General features: G+C 54.6%; 1 protein-coding gene across 2 annotated transcripts in view; it reads left to right on the forward strand.

The window, feature by feature from the left end:
* The first annotated feature begins 1,117 nt into the window (after positions 1 to 1,117).
* Positions 1,118 to 17,224, forward strand: part of STAB1 (stabilin 1) — a 28,368-nt gene continuing 12,261 nt past the window's right edge. The window contains exons 1-28 of one of the 2 annotated variants that reach the window (XM_023512977.1): positions 1,118 to 1,266; positions 5,964 to 6,100; positions 6,410 to 6,525; positions 6,773 to 6,858; positions 6,928 to 6,997; positions 7,315 to 7,410; positions 7,680 to 7,790; positions 8,043 to 8,239; positions 8,462 to 8,592; positions 8,756 to 8,883; positions 9,176 to 9,264; positions 9,484 to 9,621; positions 9,725 to 9,883; positions 10,063 to 10,125; positions 10,408 to 10,521; positions 10,604 to 10,657; positions 10,916 to 10,996; positions 11,401 to 11,559; positions 11,903 to 11,965; positions 12,195 to 12,290; positions 12,508 to 12,594; positions 13,595 to 13,706; positions 14,444 to 14,630; positions 14,724 to 14,817; positions 14,917 to 15,075; positions 16,185 to 16,280; positions 16,839 to 16,934; positions 17,091 to 17,138. In XM_023512977.1, the coding sequence (XP_023368745.1) occupies positions 1,186 to 1,266; positions 5,964 to 6,100; positions 6,410 to 6,525; positions 6,773 to 6,858; positions 6,928 to 6,997; positions 7,315 to 7,410; positions 7,680 to 7,790; positions 8,043 to 8,239; positions 8,462 to 8,592; positions 8,756 to 8,883; positions 9,176 to 9,264; positions 9,484 to 9,621; positions 9,725 to 9,883; positions 10,063 to 10,125; positions 10,408 to 10,521; positions 10,604 to 10,657; positions 10,916 to 10,996; positions 11,401 to 11,559; positions 11,903 to 11,965; positions 12,195 to 12,290; positions 12,508 to 12,594; positions 13,595 to 13,706; positions 14,444 to 14,630; positions 14,724 to 14,817; positions 14,917 to 15,075; positions 16,185 to 16,280; positions 16,839 to 16,934; positions 17,091 to 17,138 (3,048 nt within the window). In that variant the 5' untranslated portion in view covers positions 1,118 to 1,185. The remainder of the gene's footprint in view (positions 1,267 to 5,963; positions 6,101 to 6,409; positions 6,526 to 6,772; positions 6,859 to 6,927; positions 6,998 to 7,314; positions 7,411 to 7,679; positions 7,791 to 8,042; positions 8,240 to 8,461; positions 8,593 to 8,755; positions 8,884 to 9,175; positions 9,265 to 9,483; positions 9,622 to 9,724; positions 9,884 to 10,062; positions 10,126 to 10,407; positions 10,522 to 10,603; positions 10,658 to 10,915; positions 10,997 to 11,400; positions 11,560 to 11,902; positions 11,966 to 12,194; positions 12,291 to 12,507; positions 12,595 to 13,594; positions 13,707 to 14,443; positions 14,631 to 14,723; positions 14,818 to 14,916; positions 15,076 to 16,184; positions 16,281 to 16,838; positions 16,935 to 17,090; positions 17,139 to 17,224) is intronic. The other variant, XM_012804952.2, reaches the window with a different exon arrangement.

The following is a 17,224-nucleotide window of genomic DNA, read 5'->3' on the forward strand; positions in this document are numbered from 1 at the left end:
CTGGACTGAAACACTGATTAGCTGAGTGGTCTTGGATGAATTCCCTAGCCCCTCTGAGCCTGCTTCCCTCGAAGGAGCAAAGGGATAACGAAAGCTTTCTGTCTTGAGAGTCTGCTATATGTATCAGTCAGACACCATCCTGCTCTCTCACAAGTGATGCTCCAGGAAGGTTATAGAAAATTAACCATAATTAAACCAACTTAGCTTATTTATAAGCTAAATTTTAAGTTATTAAAATTTAATAACTAATAAATAATTAATAAATAATAACTTAGCTAAATAATAAATGAGCTGACTTAGCTTACACAGCACTGTTGGCCAGGGCTGGCAGGTGAGACCAGGTGTGGGGCAACCTGCAGCCTGGGATCAGGGAAGCTCTCTGAGCTGGTGGTCCTTGACCTGAGCCTGGACCTATGAGAAGGAGTCAGTGTGTGACAATCTGGGGTAACAGCACATGCCAGAAGAGAGAGCTTTTAAGGAGAGGCCCCAGTGGCTGGAGCAGAGCTGGTGGAGCGAGTCATGAGAGGCTGGCCGGCATGGAAAGGGGTTTGGACTAGGAGCCACATGGTGCGGGCTGCTGGGTGGAGGGCAGGCCAGGGAGAAAGAGGGCACGGGGGTATGGTGGGGGGGTGGTTCACTGGGCAGGACCAGCTGGGGAAGGGCTGGGATAGGAGAGGGCATGTGGGTCTGGTGGGCTAGCATGTTGCCTGGCAGTGAGTCAGAGCCCTGTAAGTGCCCTTGAAATTGAAAAGGTGGAGGCAGGAGCTGACAGAGTCCCTGGATGAAATACAAATACACTGGGCTCACAAAAGGAGTGGGAAGTTGCTCATATTTGAATTTGAATTTGCTTCAGAACCTCTGATAGACCCCAGGTCCCAAGGCTAATGGTAGTCTCCAGGCTGTGATGCTAGGAGGGTCCTGGGCCAGGAAGCCCTGAGCAGCGCCCAGGCTGTCCATGCGAGGTCAGTGGCAGCGCCTTCCCTTCCGCCTGCAGGCTGCTGATATGCAGGAGGAAATCCTGACGGGTTCCTGTGGGGGTGAGCTGGCGGGGCTTCTGGGCTGCTTTTAAGGCAACTGCCCGCCCCGTCCCGCCTGCCTTCCCTGTGCTTGCCTCCTAGAGCTCATTCCCCATACCACTGGCTGCCCGACTGTCCTGGACAGTGTGCCTGCCAGCCACCACCAGCTATGGTGGGGCCTCGGGGCCTCCTCCTGCTCTGCCTCCTGGCCTTCTGCCTGGAAGGCTTCAGCTTCGTCAAGGGGCAGAAGGTGAGTGTGAGTTGCAGGGGCACATGGCATCCAGGCCCTGCTGACCAGAGGTGGAAGCTGGGAGGGACTGAACATGGAGGGGGCATGGGTCTGGGGATATGCATGGCAACTGGTGCCTATCTGACCTTCTCTGACCAGGCCCAGGTGGCCAGGCTGTTTGGACCACCTCCCCAGGTGAGGCCTATATTTGGCACTAGGGTACAGGGGTGTGTGTCCGTCTGCCCCCCTCTAATGGAGCCTGGCCAGCCATCTGTCCCAGGGCTTCCCAGCCCACAATTAGGGTACAGAGGCAGGCCTCTACTCCTCCCCACCCTATGCAAACTGAGCCCCAAGTCTCTACGTGGCCCTTGCCTGAGGGCTAGAGATATGATCACTGCCCCCCTGCAGGGCTGACAAACTGAGGCTCACATGGAATATGTATGCACACACGTGTGTGTGCTGTGTCCCACCCAGGAGGGCCTGGAGGCAGGATGAGAGTTACTCACCAGCAGTACTGCTAGGGAAGCAGCAGCCAACAGTAACACCCTCCAGCCCCAGAGCTGCTGCCAATCAGCCACAATCCCGGGCCTGTCCCCTTGAATCCTTACAGCCTCCCTTGGGCAACACATCCTGCTCTTCCCCTCATGAGAATCCAAAGCCCTAGGGTGACAGATGGGCCATTCCCACTCTGAAGCCATGCTACGACACTGCCTGTGATTCCCCATCCAGCATGCTGGTGATCAGACAGGGTCCTGGCACGAGCTGCGATTGCCCCTCTGCCGTGCCTCTGTGCCAGCCACTCCAGGCTGCAGGTCAACCCAGGCCTTATAGAAGGGACATTGTTTCAACTGGAGCTTCTGGAAGGGTCTCCCACCCTGGGGATAGAGTCCCCTGACTGGGACCTGCCTCTAGGTGAGGGACCCCGTCCTGTGAGGCCATGTTTATCTGCCTCCTGTGGTATTAATGGCCAAACTGAGGTCCAGAGAGGGAAAGGCTTGCCCAGGATCCCACCTAAGCAGCCCAGCACAGGGACCCAGACCCCTTGGCACCATTGAGCTTTTTCTTTCGTACTCCTTGAGGTCATTTAGAAAGGTATTGCCAGCTTCAGGACCAGGTTAGAGCTGGAGATGGGCAAATGTGAGTCTGAGAATGTGACAATGATGGGGGAAGGCCCCTGCTGAGCACTATAGATGGGATTCTACCCTATCCTTGACTCAGTTTCCTCATGTGCACAACACAAGGGAATTTTGGAATCCTTTGCCACCTCCTTGTGTTCTGGGCAATGAGGATAGGGTTGATGAGGGACCTCAGGATAGAGTTTTTTTCTTGTCAGAGACCTGTGGATCTGCCTACCCTAAGTCTGCACATTCTAGGGGTGGGGCTCAGCCACCCTGGGCCAGAGAAGAGGGTCTGGGGATCTTTGTGGATGGGGCTACAGCAACACTGACCCACCTCACACCATCTTCATCCCTCCTAGCACCCTGTGTAGCCTGAGACCTGCTGTAATTGTAGTCAGCCCTCCCTCAGGATCTGTGCATTCTGCATCCATGGATTCAACCAATTCTGAATTGAAAATATTTGAAAAATTTTGCATTTCTACTGAACATATCCAGGCTTTTTTCTATTTACATAGTATTTGCATTGTATTAGGTATTATAAGGACTCTAGGATGATTTAAAGTATATAGGAGGCTGTGTGTAGGTTACTTCAGGGATTTGAGTATCTGTGGATTTTGGTGTCTGAGGGAGGTCCTGGAACCAATACCCCATGGATGCCGAGGGACAATTGTATTAGGATTAGAAGCTCTGAGGGGAAGGGACTTCCCTGGGCCATATATCCAGATTTGGGCAGTTAGGCCTGGTACAAGAGAGGTCTCAGCACTGGGCCCCTCAACAGCCTGGTGCTGGGTGCATGTTCTGCTAGGCACACACTTTGGGGCCTTCCTTGGTATCCAGCAGGGTTTGACGGGAGAAGGGGCATTGTCCAGAACCCAGGCCTGTGTCTTCCCTTCTCTGATCCAGGGTATGAGGCAACAGTTTGGGGGACCCTTTATCTCTGAGGGTTTGGATTCTGAGTTCTCAGCCTCAGAAAGTCCCAACAAGCCTGGTTCCAGTTTGGGGGAACTTCATGTACCTTCTTATCATAGTCTTAACACTCTGTGTGTCCTCAGCTTCCCCTCAGCAACTCTGTGGGAACCAGACATTGTCAAATCAGTCCTGAAGCAGGCAGGGGAGTCCCTGCTTTGGCTCTGGCATGTCCTGGGGTGCCCCAGGAAGAAGGTAATCTGATTCAGCATTCAGGCTGTGACCCAACCTCACTCCACCCTGCAGGACCAATGGAGATATGAGCTCAGGCCACTAACACTCCTTCCAGCTCACTGGGCAGAGGCAGGGTCACAAGATGTGGTCAATCCATCATCATTTCACACACACTGACAAACACTGAGGTCCTTTGAATGAGGGTCCATACCAGGACCCAAAGCTCTAGCTTCCTCCCAGGCCCTAATCACCTTTCTGTACCCCAGAGTGAGCACAGCACTCTCTCACTAGCCCTGAGCCCTCACCCAGGGCTGACCAACATTCCTCCAAGAGCTGTGGTCATGCAACCAGAGTGGTGGTCATGCTGGCAGCTTTGTCCAGTTGGCCAGGTGGTCTCGAGGAAGCCCGGTGCCCGCCAAGCCTTGCCCTGAGCCAGCAGCTGCTCAGCCCTCAAGTTACCCAATTTCCTAGTTGCTTCCTGGCTCAGCAAAGATGAGCTTCAGGAAGGTGGGGAATGAGACCACAACATCTCAGCCACACAGCTCAACATTGAGGACGCCCTAAGTAACTTCCCTATTTCCAGACCACAGAGGCATGAGCGGAAAAGGCCAAATCACAGCAGCACTGAGGCCTCGGGGCCCTTGTGTTCACCAGAAGAAAGTGTCAGGGGCACTATTTCTCCTTTTCTCTTGCTTTGAGCAGCCACACATCTGTAGTTTGTTCTAGGAAAAGGATGTTCCAGGCTCACTCCCTTTGGACCACAACATGCTCAGCATTTTTCAAGATGAGAACATCTTAGCTTCTCCAGACATACTCCCAAAGCCCCATAAACACCTCCAAATTGCACCTTTCCTCTGTCCTTTCCTCTTACTAGAGCCATGAGTTTAGATTCCGACCTTCCAGATAGAGTGCTTCTTGGGACTTTATAAAAGGTAGTCCCAGTGGGGGACTCCAGGAGCTATGGCGGGCAGTTAGTGGGACTGTGGGATGTCGGCTTTTTTTGCACCCCCTCATGCCCACATCATGGTGACAGGCCGGACCCCCTCACACCTTTCATCCCCCACCTAGGTGCTAAACCCTTCCCCCATTCATCTCACCTCCCCAAGTCCTCTGGAACTCATCCCTGCCTAGGCCCAGGCCACCTCCTTTCTGTTCATACAGCAGCCAGGGGCCCATTCACAGCACAGACACAGGGCTGTACTGGACTCTATCTCCTCCAGGCTTATAAGGGCCTAGCACTCTGGCTACCAGGCCACTCTCTACCTTGTCACCCAGGATCATTTGCTCCTTCCCACTCCTAGCCTTTGCTTATGCTGTGCCCTTGGCCAGGAGTACTTCCCTGGCCAACTCACATGTATCCTTCAGGTCCCAAGTCAATTGTCACCTCCCCAAGGAAGCTGTCTGGCCCTCCAGCTAGGGTGCTCTCAGCCCCCGTAGCTGCCTCCATTGCCCATCATCACCTGGGCCCCTCGGTCCCTGCCCATAGATGGAAGAATTAGGGCTCAGTGACCTGTGACTGCCCAGCACAAACACGTGCAGACCAGCACCCCTGTCTGCCACTGCTCACATGAGACTAGCCTTGCAGGGATGGGGTGTCTTAGTCTCTAACCCCCAGGCAGTGGAGAAGGCCCTTGGGCTCCATTAGGGAAGGTCATTCAGTAGCCACATGGGAAAAAACTCAAGTGCAACACATCCATGCCTATCAATTGAAGAAGAAATTGCTGTGTTCTTCCAAATGGGTCAGTTCCGTCATTTGTTGTTTATTTTTATTTATTTAAGACAAAGTCTCACTCTGTAACCCTGGATAGAGTGCCATGACATCACAGCTCACAGCAACCTCAAATTCTTGGTCTTCAGTGATTCTCTTGCTTCAGCCTGCAGAGTAGCTGGGGCCACAGGAGCCCACCACAACCCCCATCTATTTTTAGAGACAGGGTCTCACTCTTGCTCAGGCTGGTCTTGAATTCCTGAGCTCAAGCAATCCACCTCTGCCTCCCAGAGTTCTAGGGTTACAGGCATGAGCCATTGCACATGGCCTGTTTCTTTATTTTTAAATGAAAGGCAAAAATGAGCACTAGGATGGGAATCAGGGTTTTGATCCCTGGTTCACACCTGTCACTGGACAACTCTGGATGGACAAGGGCATCCCTTCCATTCCTTACCCTCCTGCCAGGCTTTAGTCTCCTACCCTGAAAGGGACTGAAATGGAACAACAAGGCTGGGATCTCTTCTGTCAGAAAGTGTGAATCAGAGCCTCCTGGGCTGTGAATGTCAGAGCTTGCTATGGCCTTCACAACTTATGACAGGCGGCTTTCTCAGTACCTTCCCCATTCACATTGTTCCCACTGACCAGATGGGAAACTGAGGTCTGGAGTGGTACTGGGCATTGCCGCACTCAGGACAGAGGCAGGAGAGGGCATAGAGTCCAGGCTTCTCACTTCACCACTGTCTGTGACCCAGGTACGGTCCAAACGGTGTGACACAAAGACCAGATATTTCACCCACATACCCTGCACCTCATGCGCGGCAGTCAAGAAGCGGGCGTGCCCTCTAGGCTGGCGTCCAGAGTTCCCAGAGAAGATATCCCAGGACTGCCGGTGAGGAGCTGAGCCCCATCCTTGCAGGCAATAGGGGCCCAAGAGAGCCTGACAGGCCTGCAGAATGAGGGCAGGCACTTGTTCACTCACTTGTGGACATCCTGGGAGGCAGAAACTGGGAGGGAGGAGGACGTAAGGGTTGGGGGCAGGTGGGGCTTATCAGGCATCTATCTGCTAAGTGCCAGGCCTTGTGCTCAGCTATGGGCCAGGCAGAGCGAGAAGGTAGGTGGGAAGGCCATGTAGGAAAGCTGTGGGTTGGAGCTGTGTGTGGGAGCCCCTCCCACCACCCTGCCCTCCTTCTGCCCCTAGTTATGAAGTGCAGCTGGGGGACTCTATGGTGTCCATGAGCGGTTGCAGCCGGGAGTGCTGGAAGGATGTGGAACAGAAGGCCTGCTGCCCTGGCTACTGGGGCTCTCAGTGCTATGGTATGGGGAGGCTGCCTGCCTTGCTCCTCACCTCCCAGCCATACCTCAGGCTCCCCCTCTGCAGCTGTTGTCTGTGGTCCCCTTCAACTTGTTCTTTTAATGAGTATTTAACAGAGAGCCTCCAAGTCTTGGGTCCTCAGCTCTGGCTGCCCTGGGAAGGAGCTGAGTCTGGGGTTGGCTAGAGTTGCTGGGGTCAGAGGTAAGTGGAGGGTTCTAGGGACAGAGCTGAGTTCTGGGGCATCCACAGAATGCCCTGGGGGGACTGAGACCCCATGCAACGGCCGTGGGACGTGCCTGGATGGTATGGCCAGGAACGGGACCTGTGTGTGCCAGGTAAGGGCCGGGCACGGCTGAGGTGGGGAGCTGGGAAGGGCTGCGCTGAGCTGGTGCATCCACCACCAGGAGAACTTCGGCGGCTCAGCGTGCCAAGAGTGCCGGGACCCCAATCGCTTTGGCCCTGACTGCCAGTCAGGTGAGTGCTTACAAGGCAGGCAGGCAGGTCTACACCCAGCTCTCACCTGCGCCTTCCGCCTCAGCTTGCATGGCCCCTTCAGGAGCACGTGTTTTACCTCATTACACCTCCAGGCCCTTGCACACGCTATTTCTTCTTAGAGGCCTCTTCCAGGAAGTCCTCCCTGAACCTCAGCCTGGGTCAAGTGCTTTCTCTGGGTTCTCCCAACACTTGTGGTCCTGCGTGTGTCACAGCTTTGTACTCTCAAGGTTGTTCCTTCTGGAGCTGAGTTCCTGGGTGAGGCTAGGGTCCCATCTGTCCCTGTGTGTCCCTCCCAGTGTGTAGCTGTGTACATGGTGTTTGCAGCCATGGCCCTCTTGGGGATGGAAGCTGTCTGTGCTTTGCTGGATACACTGGACCCCGCTGTGACCAAGGTGAGCAGAGCCATGGGACAGCTTGGCTCAGCAGGTCTGCTGTGGCCAGAGCAAGAGAGACTACCTGGCTGAGAGAGGGGGACTGAACCTTAGCAGGACCTCTGTCTACAGCCTGGTCAGGGGAGGGGTGTCACCATATGACCTCCAATGTCCAAAGAGGGCAGGGCCCTGCTCAGAGTCACACAGTAAATGAGACAGAATATGTTTGCTTCTATGTTCCTCCCAACTTGGGCTTTGGGCCATTACAGTGCTGTCTCCTCTCTGCTCAGAGCTGCCCATCTGCCAGGCCCTGCATTGTCCCCAGAACTCCCAGTGCTCTGCAGAGGCCCCTACCTGTAGGTGCCTGCCTGGTCACACCCAGCAGGGCAGCGAATGCCTAGGTAAGCCTGTGGCCTGGAGACCAGGTATCCCAGTTCAGGGAGGGCAGGGGCTGGGAGGGTACCCTTTTAGCCTAGCAAATACAATGTAGCCTTTTATAGGGAAGGAGAACTATCCCCAAGTGGGGAGAGGGCCTGTCCTCAAGGCCTAGGTCAACCCATTCATTCCAACTTCTAGCCATCCTAATGGAAGATGTGAAAGAGATAGAGCTCCTGGCTGCTTGATTCACTCAGGCTCTCCCTCTGCCCTGGCAGCTCCTGACCCCTGCCAGCCATCCCCCTGCTCCCCACTGGCACAGTGCTCCGTGAGCCCCAAGGGGCAAGCTCAGTGTCACTGTCCTGAGAACTACCATGGCGATGGGATGGTATGTCTGCCCCAAGACCCGTGCACTGTCAACTTTGGAGGCTGTCCTAGCAACTCCACCTTATGTGTGTACCGGAATCCAGGCAAGGTGAGCCAGGGCCCCAAGCTGCACGCACTCACACTGGGCATGGGACCTTGAGCAAATCATGGCACCTCTGGGATCCTCAGCTGCCTCATAAGATCGGGAGAGGATGATGGCCCCCTCTGGAAGGGCAGCTATGGGCCCTGAGCAGGGGGGTCTGTGGGTCCAGCAAAAGCCAGTGGTCCTCAGGAATGGACATGGTGCCCCCCTTTGTTCCACTTGCGGTAGGCCTTCTGCACCTGTCGGCCAGGCCTGGTCAGCATCAACCACAATGCTTCCATGGGCTGCTTTGCCATCTGCTCCCCCCACTCCTGTGACAAGTCAGCCACCTGCCAGGTGACCCCCAATGGGAAGACCAGGTGGGCACAGGGGCCTGGGGGTGGGGAAGGGGCAGAGCAGGATGGAGGCTGGATAAATGTGCCCATGTGTGTGCCTCAGCTAGAGGGCTTGTGGGAGGGTATGTGAGGGCCAGGAGGCAGACTGGCTGGGGCCCTACCCTGAAGGCTCTCCCTGGTTCCCCAGCTGTGTATGCAAGGAGGGAGAAGTTGGTGATGGGCGTGCCTGTTACGGACACCTGCTACATGAGGTGCAGAAGGCAAACCAGATAGGCCTGGTGTTCCCGTGGCTGAGAATTGCCGTGGCCATGTTTGGTGTGTGACCTGCCCCATGCTCCAAGAGAACTAGCAGGGGTGGGGGGTGGATTCTGCAGATTCCCGTCCCTCTGCCCAAGAACTGTGGAAGCAAAGAGTGGGTAGTGGGGACTGCACAATGGGGGTGGGCCCGAATGGACCCTGATGCCCCCATCTACTCTAAACCTAGACAGAATGCTGCCACCCCAACTCCCCCAAACCTAGGATTGATGCCTGAGGGTCTTCCCAGGCACAGTTGGATTCCCCATGGTCCCCCTAGATTCATTCTGAGGCTCCTTCTCTGGTCCCCTAGGTCAGGGCTGCCAGGAGATCCTTACCACATCAGGCCCATTCACTGTACTGGTGCCATCCATTTACATCCCCTCCTCCAGAACCATGAACGTGAGTGAGCCCCTCCCTATCTCAGATCTGACCACTGACCCTTGCCTCCCCCCCTGGGTGCTGCCTCAAACTTTAGGATCTTGAGAGTGTCCTCTGTTCACACTCTGGGAAATAAAGACCTGGGAGGCCTCTCATCCCCTCCATTGCTTGGGCAGGGGTGGTATGAAGAGGACTGGCCACGCTGGACTAACTTGGCACCCCTATCCCCTGCATCTGCAGGTGTCCCTTGCCCACCAACTCTGTAGACAGCACATCATCGCAGGGCAGCACATCCTGGATGACACAGGGCCCAAGCGAACAGAAAGATGGTGGACACTGGCCGGGCAGGAGATCCTTGTCACCTTTGGTGGCCTCATGGTAAGGGAGGGACCTCAGCCTAGGGACCAGGGAATCAGCTGAGGGACATAGCCTGGGTAAACGTTTGCAGGTGGGAGGGAGGCTGTATATAGGATCTGGCCAGACCTCTGTGTCACAGCGAATATATAGCTACAAGTACAAGGATCAGCCCCAGAAGACATTCAACATCCAAAGGGCCAACTACATAGCTGCCAATGGAGTATTCCACGTGGTCACTGCTCTGCGGTGGCAGCCTCCCTCCGGGACCCTTGGAGATCCCACGGTGAGCTGGCACCATCCCCTCCTCTCCCCTGTGCTGCTGGGTGACCTTGGAACCTGCAGAGGTCAGGGAGGGAGGAGGCAGTAGCAGTTCTGCTCAGGCACTGAGCACAGCTCCTTCCCTCTGGAGCCAAACCAGCTCACTCCTTTCCCTGGGACCCTCACACTTACCCTTTCCTACAGAAAACTATTGGCCAGATCCTCGCCTCTGTGGAAGACTTCAGCCGGTTTGAAACCATCCTGGAGGTGAGCTGGGGTGGGCAGTTCTTGCCCATCTGGCCTTCTGGGCTAGGACTCCTCACTTTCCCAGAATCTGCCCCACAGTGAGCTGGAGTTCTGGAGTAGCATGGCTTTTGTCCATGCCCCCATCCTCAAGCCTGAGGCTCTGCGGAAGTATTGACCCACTGTCCATGACTCCCACTTGCTCAGTGGGAGTTCCCTGTGAGCCAAAGGTGGCAAGGCCCAGGTGGGACTCAGAGGTAGAAACTCACCACAGAGCCTCCCTGAGCCTGCTTCTCACTACTACAGAACTGTGGGCTGCCTTCCATCCTGGATGGACCTGGGCCCTTCACAGTCTTTGCTCCAAGCAACGAGGCTGTGGATAGCTTGCGCGATGGCCGCCTGATCTACCTCTTCACAGCTGTAAGTTGTGGGTATGGGGACAACAGGACCTCCACCCTTCCTCACAGGAGCTCCAGGAACCAAATCCTCTCTCCCCTGCCAGGGTCTCTCCAAACTGCAAGAGCTGGTGAGGTATCACATCTATAGTCATGGCCAGGTGAGCTGTCTCCTTCTGGAATGGCTGCTGGCACCTGCTACTGGGCTCCTGGGGGATGGGTGTCTTCAGGTTCTGGTCTTCCCAGAAACCTTGCATCCTCCTCTTCTCCTCCCCCTCCTATCTGGACTATTGTAGCATGAAGGAGAGCCTGGGGACCAAGGGGATAGCTGTGAGTCACCTAGGCAGGACTAGGCATGGCTCCAAGGTGTGGAGCCTGTGCATAGCTCCAACCTGAAGCCACCCTCTTCCTTACCCTAGCTGACCATTGAGAAGCTTATCTCCAAGGGTCGAGTCCTCACCATGGCAAATCAGGTCCTGGCTGTGAACATTTCTGAGGAGGTGAGATCTGTAAACATCTGGAACGAATATGGAGGGGTTTGAGCCCTGTGGTAGGTAGGAAACTGTGCTTCATCCTGGTGGGCTCATATGGAAAGAAGGTATAGATCAAATTCCTCTCTTAGGCCCAATGGCGGTCAGGGCAAGGACTCCAAGGAGGAGGGGGGTGAGCTTATGGCAACGGTACTCCATGTGGTAGAAATTGAGTGTGTAGGGGACTGGACCTGGGACAGCACTGCTTACTAGTTTACAGGGAGAAGAGGGGGGCACCGCATCACTCAGAGCCCCTCGGGCCTAACCTCAAGTTTGCCCCTCCTTCCCTGTCAGTTCTGTAGGGGTAGAGGGGGGCAGTGAGGGCTGGGTGGGACCTGCTGGGCTGGGGGTGGCACGGAGGGTCTCTGATGCAGGGGCGCATCCTGCTGGGACCCAATGAGGTCCCACTGCGGAGAGTAGATGTACTGGCTGCCAATGGCGTGATCCACATGCTGGAGGGCATCCTTCTGCCCCCAACCATCCTGCCTATCCTGCCTAAGCACTGCAACGAGGAGCAGCACAAGATCGTGTCGGTGAGGCTCACCCTATGCCCAGGCCAAGCTCTCTGAGAGCTGCCAGCACCAGTGACCATTCCCCAGTCAGAGGCACCCAGCCATAGACTCCCAAGGGCCCACCTGGACTCCCCTGCACCCAGCCCTATGGACTCTTCCTTTGAGATAACTCTCACCACCTCCTTCATGTGCCCCCTACCCCCACCTCCCTGCTCTTTCCCAGATGCCAGCTTTTCCCTCTGTCCAGAATGCCAGCCTGGCCCTTCCAGGCCCTCAAGTCTCAGCTCATGTCACTTTCTCAGGTTTGCTAAATAAAGAAGTGATCACTAACCCCTCTCCTTACCTACCCTCTTTCTGTGCCAAGGGCTCCTGTGTAGACTGCCAAGCTCTGAACACCAGCACATGCCCTCTCAACAGCGTGAGGCTGGTGAGCACCCCATGACCCAGCCCTCAGGGCCCCTGACTCCTGGCTAACTTGTGAGGTGTCTGCCCTGGGTCACAGGGGTGGAGAGGGGACTTACTTAGCTAGACCTGGAACCCCATTAATGCTGGGAGAACTGGGCCCAGGGGGCTGAGGTCCTCTAACCAGGGCTGCCTGGCAAAGGTCCTGGCCCAGGATCCCCACTTGCTGACTGGCCTTGTGTGGCCCACCCTAGGACATCTTCCCCAAGGAGTGTGTCTACACCCATGACCCTACTGGGCTCAATGTGCTGAAGAAGGGCTGTGCCAGCTACTGCAATCAGACCATCATGGTGAGCCTGGGCACCTGTTGCTCATCTGGGGACCTCAAGCTGGGACTGAGTGGGCTGCCAACTTCAGAAATAGGCACTTCACCCAAAGGGTGGGAAGGGTATCACAAAGGGACTTTACCTTCTCCCTTGGTCTAGAGATGGCACTAGGGAGCAAAAGCAGCCTGGGCTGGGGATGCATGGCCCAGACAGACTCTCAGATGTGTTCTGCCTCTTACAGAAACTTGGCTGCTGCAAAGGATTTTTTGGGCCCGACTGCACACAGTGTCCTGGGGGTTTCTCCAACCCCTGCTATGGTAAAGGAAATGTGAGTCCCATCCCCCCACGGGGGGAGGTGTGGAGAAGACAGGGACTCCTTCCAGAATGTGCCAGTGACTGGCTGTGTGTCTGGGCCAAGCCTCCCTCTCTCTGGCCTTGGAGTCCTCATAGCTAGGCTATAGAAATTAGATAAATTTATTTCTCATATTTTAATTAAAAATAATTAGACTCTTTTTCTTTCTTTCTTTCCTTTTCTTTCCTTCTTTCTTTCTCTCCTTTCTCTCTTTCCTTTTTCTTTTTAGACTAAATCTCTGTCACCCTGGGTAGAATGCTTTGGTGTCATCATAGTGCATAGCAACCTTAAACTCTTGGGCTCCAGCAATCCTCTTGCCTCAGTTTTTCAATTTTTTAGTAGAGACAGGATCTTACTCAGGCTGATCTCAACCTCTTGAGCTCAAGCAATCTGCCTGCCTCAGCCTCCCAAAGTGCCAGGCTCATAGGCATGAGCCACTGTGCCCGGCCTGCATTTATTTTCAAAAAGGCTATTTGTCAATAGTTTTCTTGCTCTTTTTCCCCTCTTCCTCCTCACTATTCTCTACTCTCCCTCTCTCTCTTCTCTTCTCCACTCTCTCCTCATCTCTCTCCCTCTTCTCTCTCCTCTCTTCTCTTCTCTTTTTCTCTCCTCCTTGGTGCTGCTCTGCAGCCTCCCCCCCCATAAAGACCTTTCATACCAAAAAAAAAAAATAGTTTCTTTTATGTTTTGTTTTTGCTACTTTATAATAAGGTTACTTTAGCACCTGGCTATTAAAGAACACATGAGTTACGTTTCTCTAGGTTAAGCAGAAGTCACCTATGAAGCCTCCAGGGCCGAGTACATTGTAGGGGCTCTGTCTTTGACAGCATCATTGATTTCATAGGTCCTTTCCAGAATGAGCTCTCATGGGGAGCAGGAGCTCAGAGCCAGTCAATGGAGGGGGAAGGGATGTGGGGAAAGGGGATGTGGAGAGTCCCTTTCCCATGATTGATACTGCTTCTTGCCCACTCTCCAGTGCAGTGATGGGATCCAGGGCAACGGAGCCTGCCTCTGCTTCCCAGACTACAAGGGTATTGCCTGCCACATCTGCTCTAACCCAAACAAGCATGGAGAACACTGCCAGGAAGGTGGGTGTCCTGGTCTAGGCTGCCTCCTAGGGAGAAAGGAGGTCTGCTTAGAGAGGAGCCTGAGGGCTTCTAAGAAGGGAAGTAGGGTCCCAGGAGGAGATATGAAGTCCAGAGGGAGTGGAAGAAGATTTGGGAACAGAAATACATGTTATCTCCCTTACCCATGCTAGGAAGAAAACTGGTTTAATCTAAAACATGCAGGATTTAGGTCAAACACATTGATGGGCCGGGCACAATGCCTCACACCTGTAATCCTAACCCTCTAAGAGGCTGAGGTGAGTGGATTGCTTGAGCTCACAAGTTAGAGACCAGCCTGAGCGAAAAACAAGACCCCATCTCTACTAAAAATAGAAAAACTGAGGCAAGAGGATCGCTTGAGCCCAAGAGTTAGAAGTTAGGTTGCTGTGAGGTATGACACCACAGCACTCTACCTAGGGCTACAGCTTGAGACTCTGTCTAAAAAAAAAAAAACCAAAACAATAAACACACTGATGAACTGCCTGATGGTGGTGTTTGGAGGGAGCCCAGGCCACTAGAATGGGATGATAGAAAGCTCAGAATGCCCCTCACATTTTACCTGTCTGTTCTTTGAGTCTCAGATAATCTCTGATTTTGTGACCCTGAAGTCATATCTATACTGGCTGCCTTATTCCCAGCCTCCCCCTAGCCAACCCATCCTGGCTCCCAGCCAGCCCTGCCTCCTGTCTCAGTTTCCCTGCTCCATCTCCTCCCCACAGACTGCGGCTGCGTCCATGGTCTCTGTGACAATCGTCCAGGTAGTGGGGGTGTGTGCCAGCATGGCACATGTGCCCCTGGCTTCACTGGCCGCTTCTGCAATGAGACAATGGGAGGCTGTGGGCCCACAGGGCTGGCCCAGCACTGCCACCAGCATGCCAGATGTGTTAGCCAAGGGAGTGTCACCAGGTAAGGACTCATGCTTCCTCTCTGCCCCATCTATAATCTTTCCTCTAGCCTCTTCCAGAGGCTCACGGGAGGTTTCTTCTTCCTACTCCCCAGATGTCTCTGTCTTGATGGCTTTGAGGGTGACGGCTTCTCCTGCACACCCAGCAACCCCTGTTCCCACCCAAACCGTGGAGGCTGCTCAGAGAACGTCAGTCCCTTACTCCTTCCCTGCAGTTCTGACCCAGGGGTAAAGAGGTAGGCCTCCCTGGCCCTCTGCTTCTCAGTTATTTATCTATGGCTCTTACAGGCTGAATGTGTCCCTGGGGCCCTGGGCACCTACCACTGCACATGCCACAAAGGCTGGAGTGGAGATGGCCGCATCTGTGTGGCCATTGATGAGTGTGAGCTGGACAGGCGAGGTGGCTGCCATGACGATGCTCTCTGCAGCTATGTGGGCCCTGGGCAGGTGAGGTGCAGTAGGCCCAGGGACAGCAGAGTGGGGGGGGTCTGTTCTGGGGGACTGTCTCCCTGCTCCACTCTTGGAGTCAGATGCTCAGTGCCTCAAACTCAGATGTAAATGATAATTCAGTTGTCCCCGCTGAGTTGAACCATCTGGGATCAGTTCACTCATCTACTCACTCGTTTCCCACATGTCATCAGGCACCTGCTAGGCACTATTCTAGACTCAGGGAATATGATACTGAGAAAAACAGGAAAAGACCCCTACCCATGGAAGTGACATTCCCTAATCTTTAGACTCATAGATATCCAGCTCTGGAAGTTTGTAGTCTCAGATATGCAGACCTAGCAGATCCAGGTTCTGACAGGCATTTAAAGATAGCTAATCTGACAATTGAGAGGCCAGGCCTGGCTGGTTCAGGGTCAACCTCTTCATGGCCTAGGTCGGTGCAGGGATCCATGAGGCTTCCTGTCCTCCAAGGTCCCTCACTGCCTCTGAGCATCAGCCCATGGGGCTTTAGTGGTTAAGAACTCAGATGGTGTGAGAGACTGAGCTCCAAACCTCATCTGGGTCTTAAAATTCAGAACTGAGTTATTAGATGAACAGGGTGAGATGCCCTCTTCCAACTTGGAAACAAAGGCAACTGAGATCTGGGGGTGGGTGGGAGGTCTCATGGTCACTTACCTGCAGTGTGGACAAGCCCAAGAACACTGGTGTTTAGTGGGAGTGATCTGAGCAGGATGTCAGAGATGGAGGTGGGATCACAGCTGCCATCCTTGGGACTGGGCTTGGCAGACACCTGCCTTCTTAGCACAAGCTGCTGGCCTCAACAGTCCTGGCAGGGCTCTAGGTACAGGGGGGCACTAAGTCTCCGTAGTAGCTTCCCTGCTGATGCTGTCACTTCCTTGGACCATCCTGAGAGTCAGTTTCCTCTCAGGACCTCAGTCTCCCCTTGTGGACCACAGATCTCTAAGAACGGCAGCTGGGAGAAGCTCCTCTGGAGTTGGGCAGGCCTCCCTGGGGAGTAGTACCCAGTGACAGCCAAGGAGGGGAGGAGGGAAGGGTTAGACACTGACTTGTGGTAAGAGGAGGCCCTCTGTTCCTGACCTCTGCAGAGCCGGTGCACCTGCAAGCTGGGCTTTGCCGGGGATGGCTACGAGTGCAGCCCCATCGACCCCTGCCGGGCAGGCAATGGTGGCTGCCATGGCCTGGTGAGGGCATGTGAGGTCTCAGAGCCCTGGGGTGGCTCTCTGGGGTAGCTCTCTGGGGTGGGGCTGAGGTACAGCTCCTGCTTCTCTCTCCTTCCCCGCCCTCCCCTTCCCCTCTAGGTCTTTGTCAGATTGGAAATCTTTCTAAACTCCAAATCTAACCTTATCCCTCACTTGTTCACAGGATAAAGCCTTCCTATCTTCTAATTAAGGCCCTGCAAGTGTCAGCTCAGCCTCCCCTCTCTGTTCCACTCCCCTAACCAGTGCATGCTCCTCTGGCTGCTCTGAGCTCCTCTCGGTCCCCTGGCCTTGCTTTTCTCCATCCCCCATAGCTCTGGGCCTCCCCCACCATTTATCATGATAGGGGACATTGCTCATGTCAAATGCCCAGTGATCCTGAAGCACAGGGCTAGGCAGGCATACCTCAGAAGTCCTATGAACACAGACAAGGTGGCTAGAGAGCAAGGGCTAGGACTGGGTGGCTGGACAGGCAGAGAGATGAGGGCAGGCAGCTCACCACCTGGGGACTGAATGGAGGGCCTGTCTCTCTGCCCACCCCAGGCAACCTGCCGGGCAGTGGGAGGAGGTCAGCGGGTCTGCACATGCCCCCCTGGTTTTGGGGGTGATGGTTTCAGCTGCTATGGAGACATCTCCCGGGTAAGTGGTGTTTAGTTTTGGTTCTTGTCTCCTTGTTCTGGAGGAGGAGTCCTCTCATTCACCTCCTGTGGGAAATGGGGTACTTGGGGTCATTGGTGGGGAGGGGCTTGAATTTGTCTTTAAACATGTGTCCTCAGCTCTTTCTCTCCCCTTAAGGAGCTGGAGGCAAATGCTTACTTCTCTGGCTTCTACCAGTGGTTCAAGGTAGGACAGGGCAGAATGCTGGGATTGGGGCTCAAATCTAGGAAGCCTGCCTGGAGGCAGGGGTGCCATGTAACATTTTTAAGAGC

This window comes from Otolemur garnettii, unplaced genomic scaffold (assembly GCF_000181295.1).
Source record: "Otolemur garnettii isolate 467f Iridium unplaced genomic scaffold, OtoGar3 scaffold00032, whole genome shotgun sequence".
Lineage (NCBI taxonomy): Eukaryota > Metazoa > Chordata > Mammalia > Primates > Galagidae > Otolemur > Otolemur garnettii.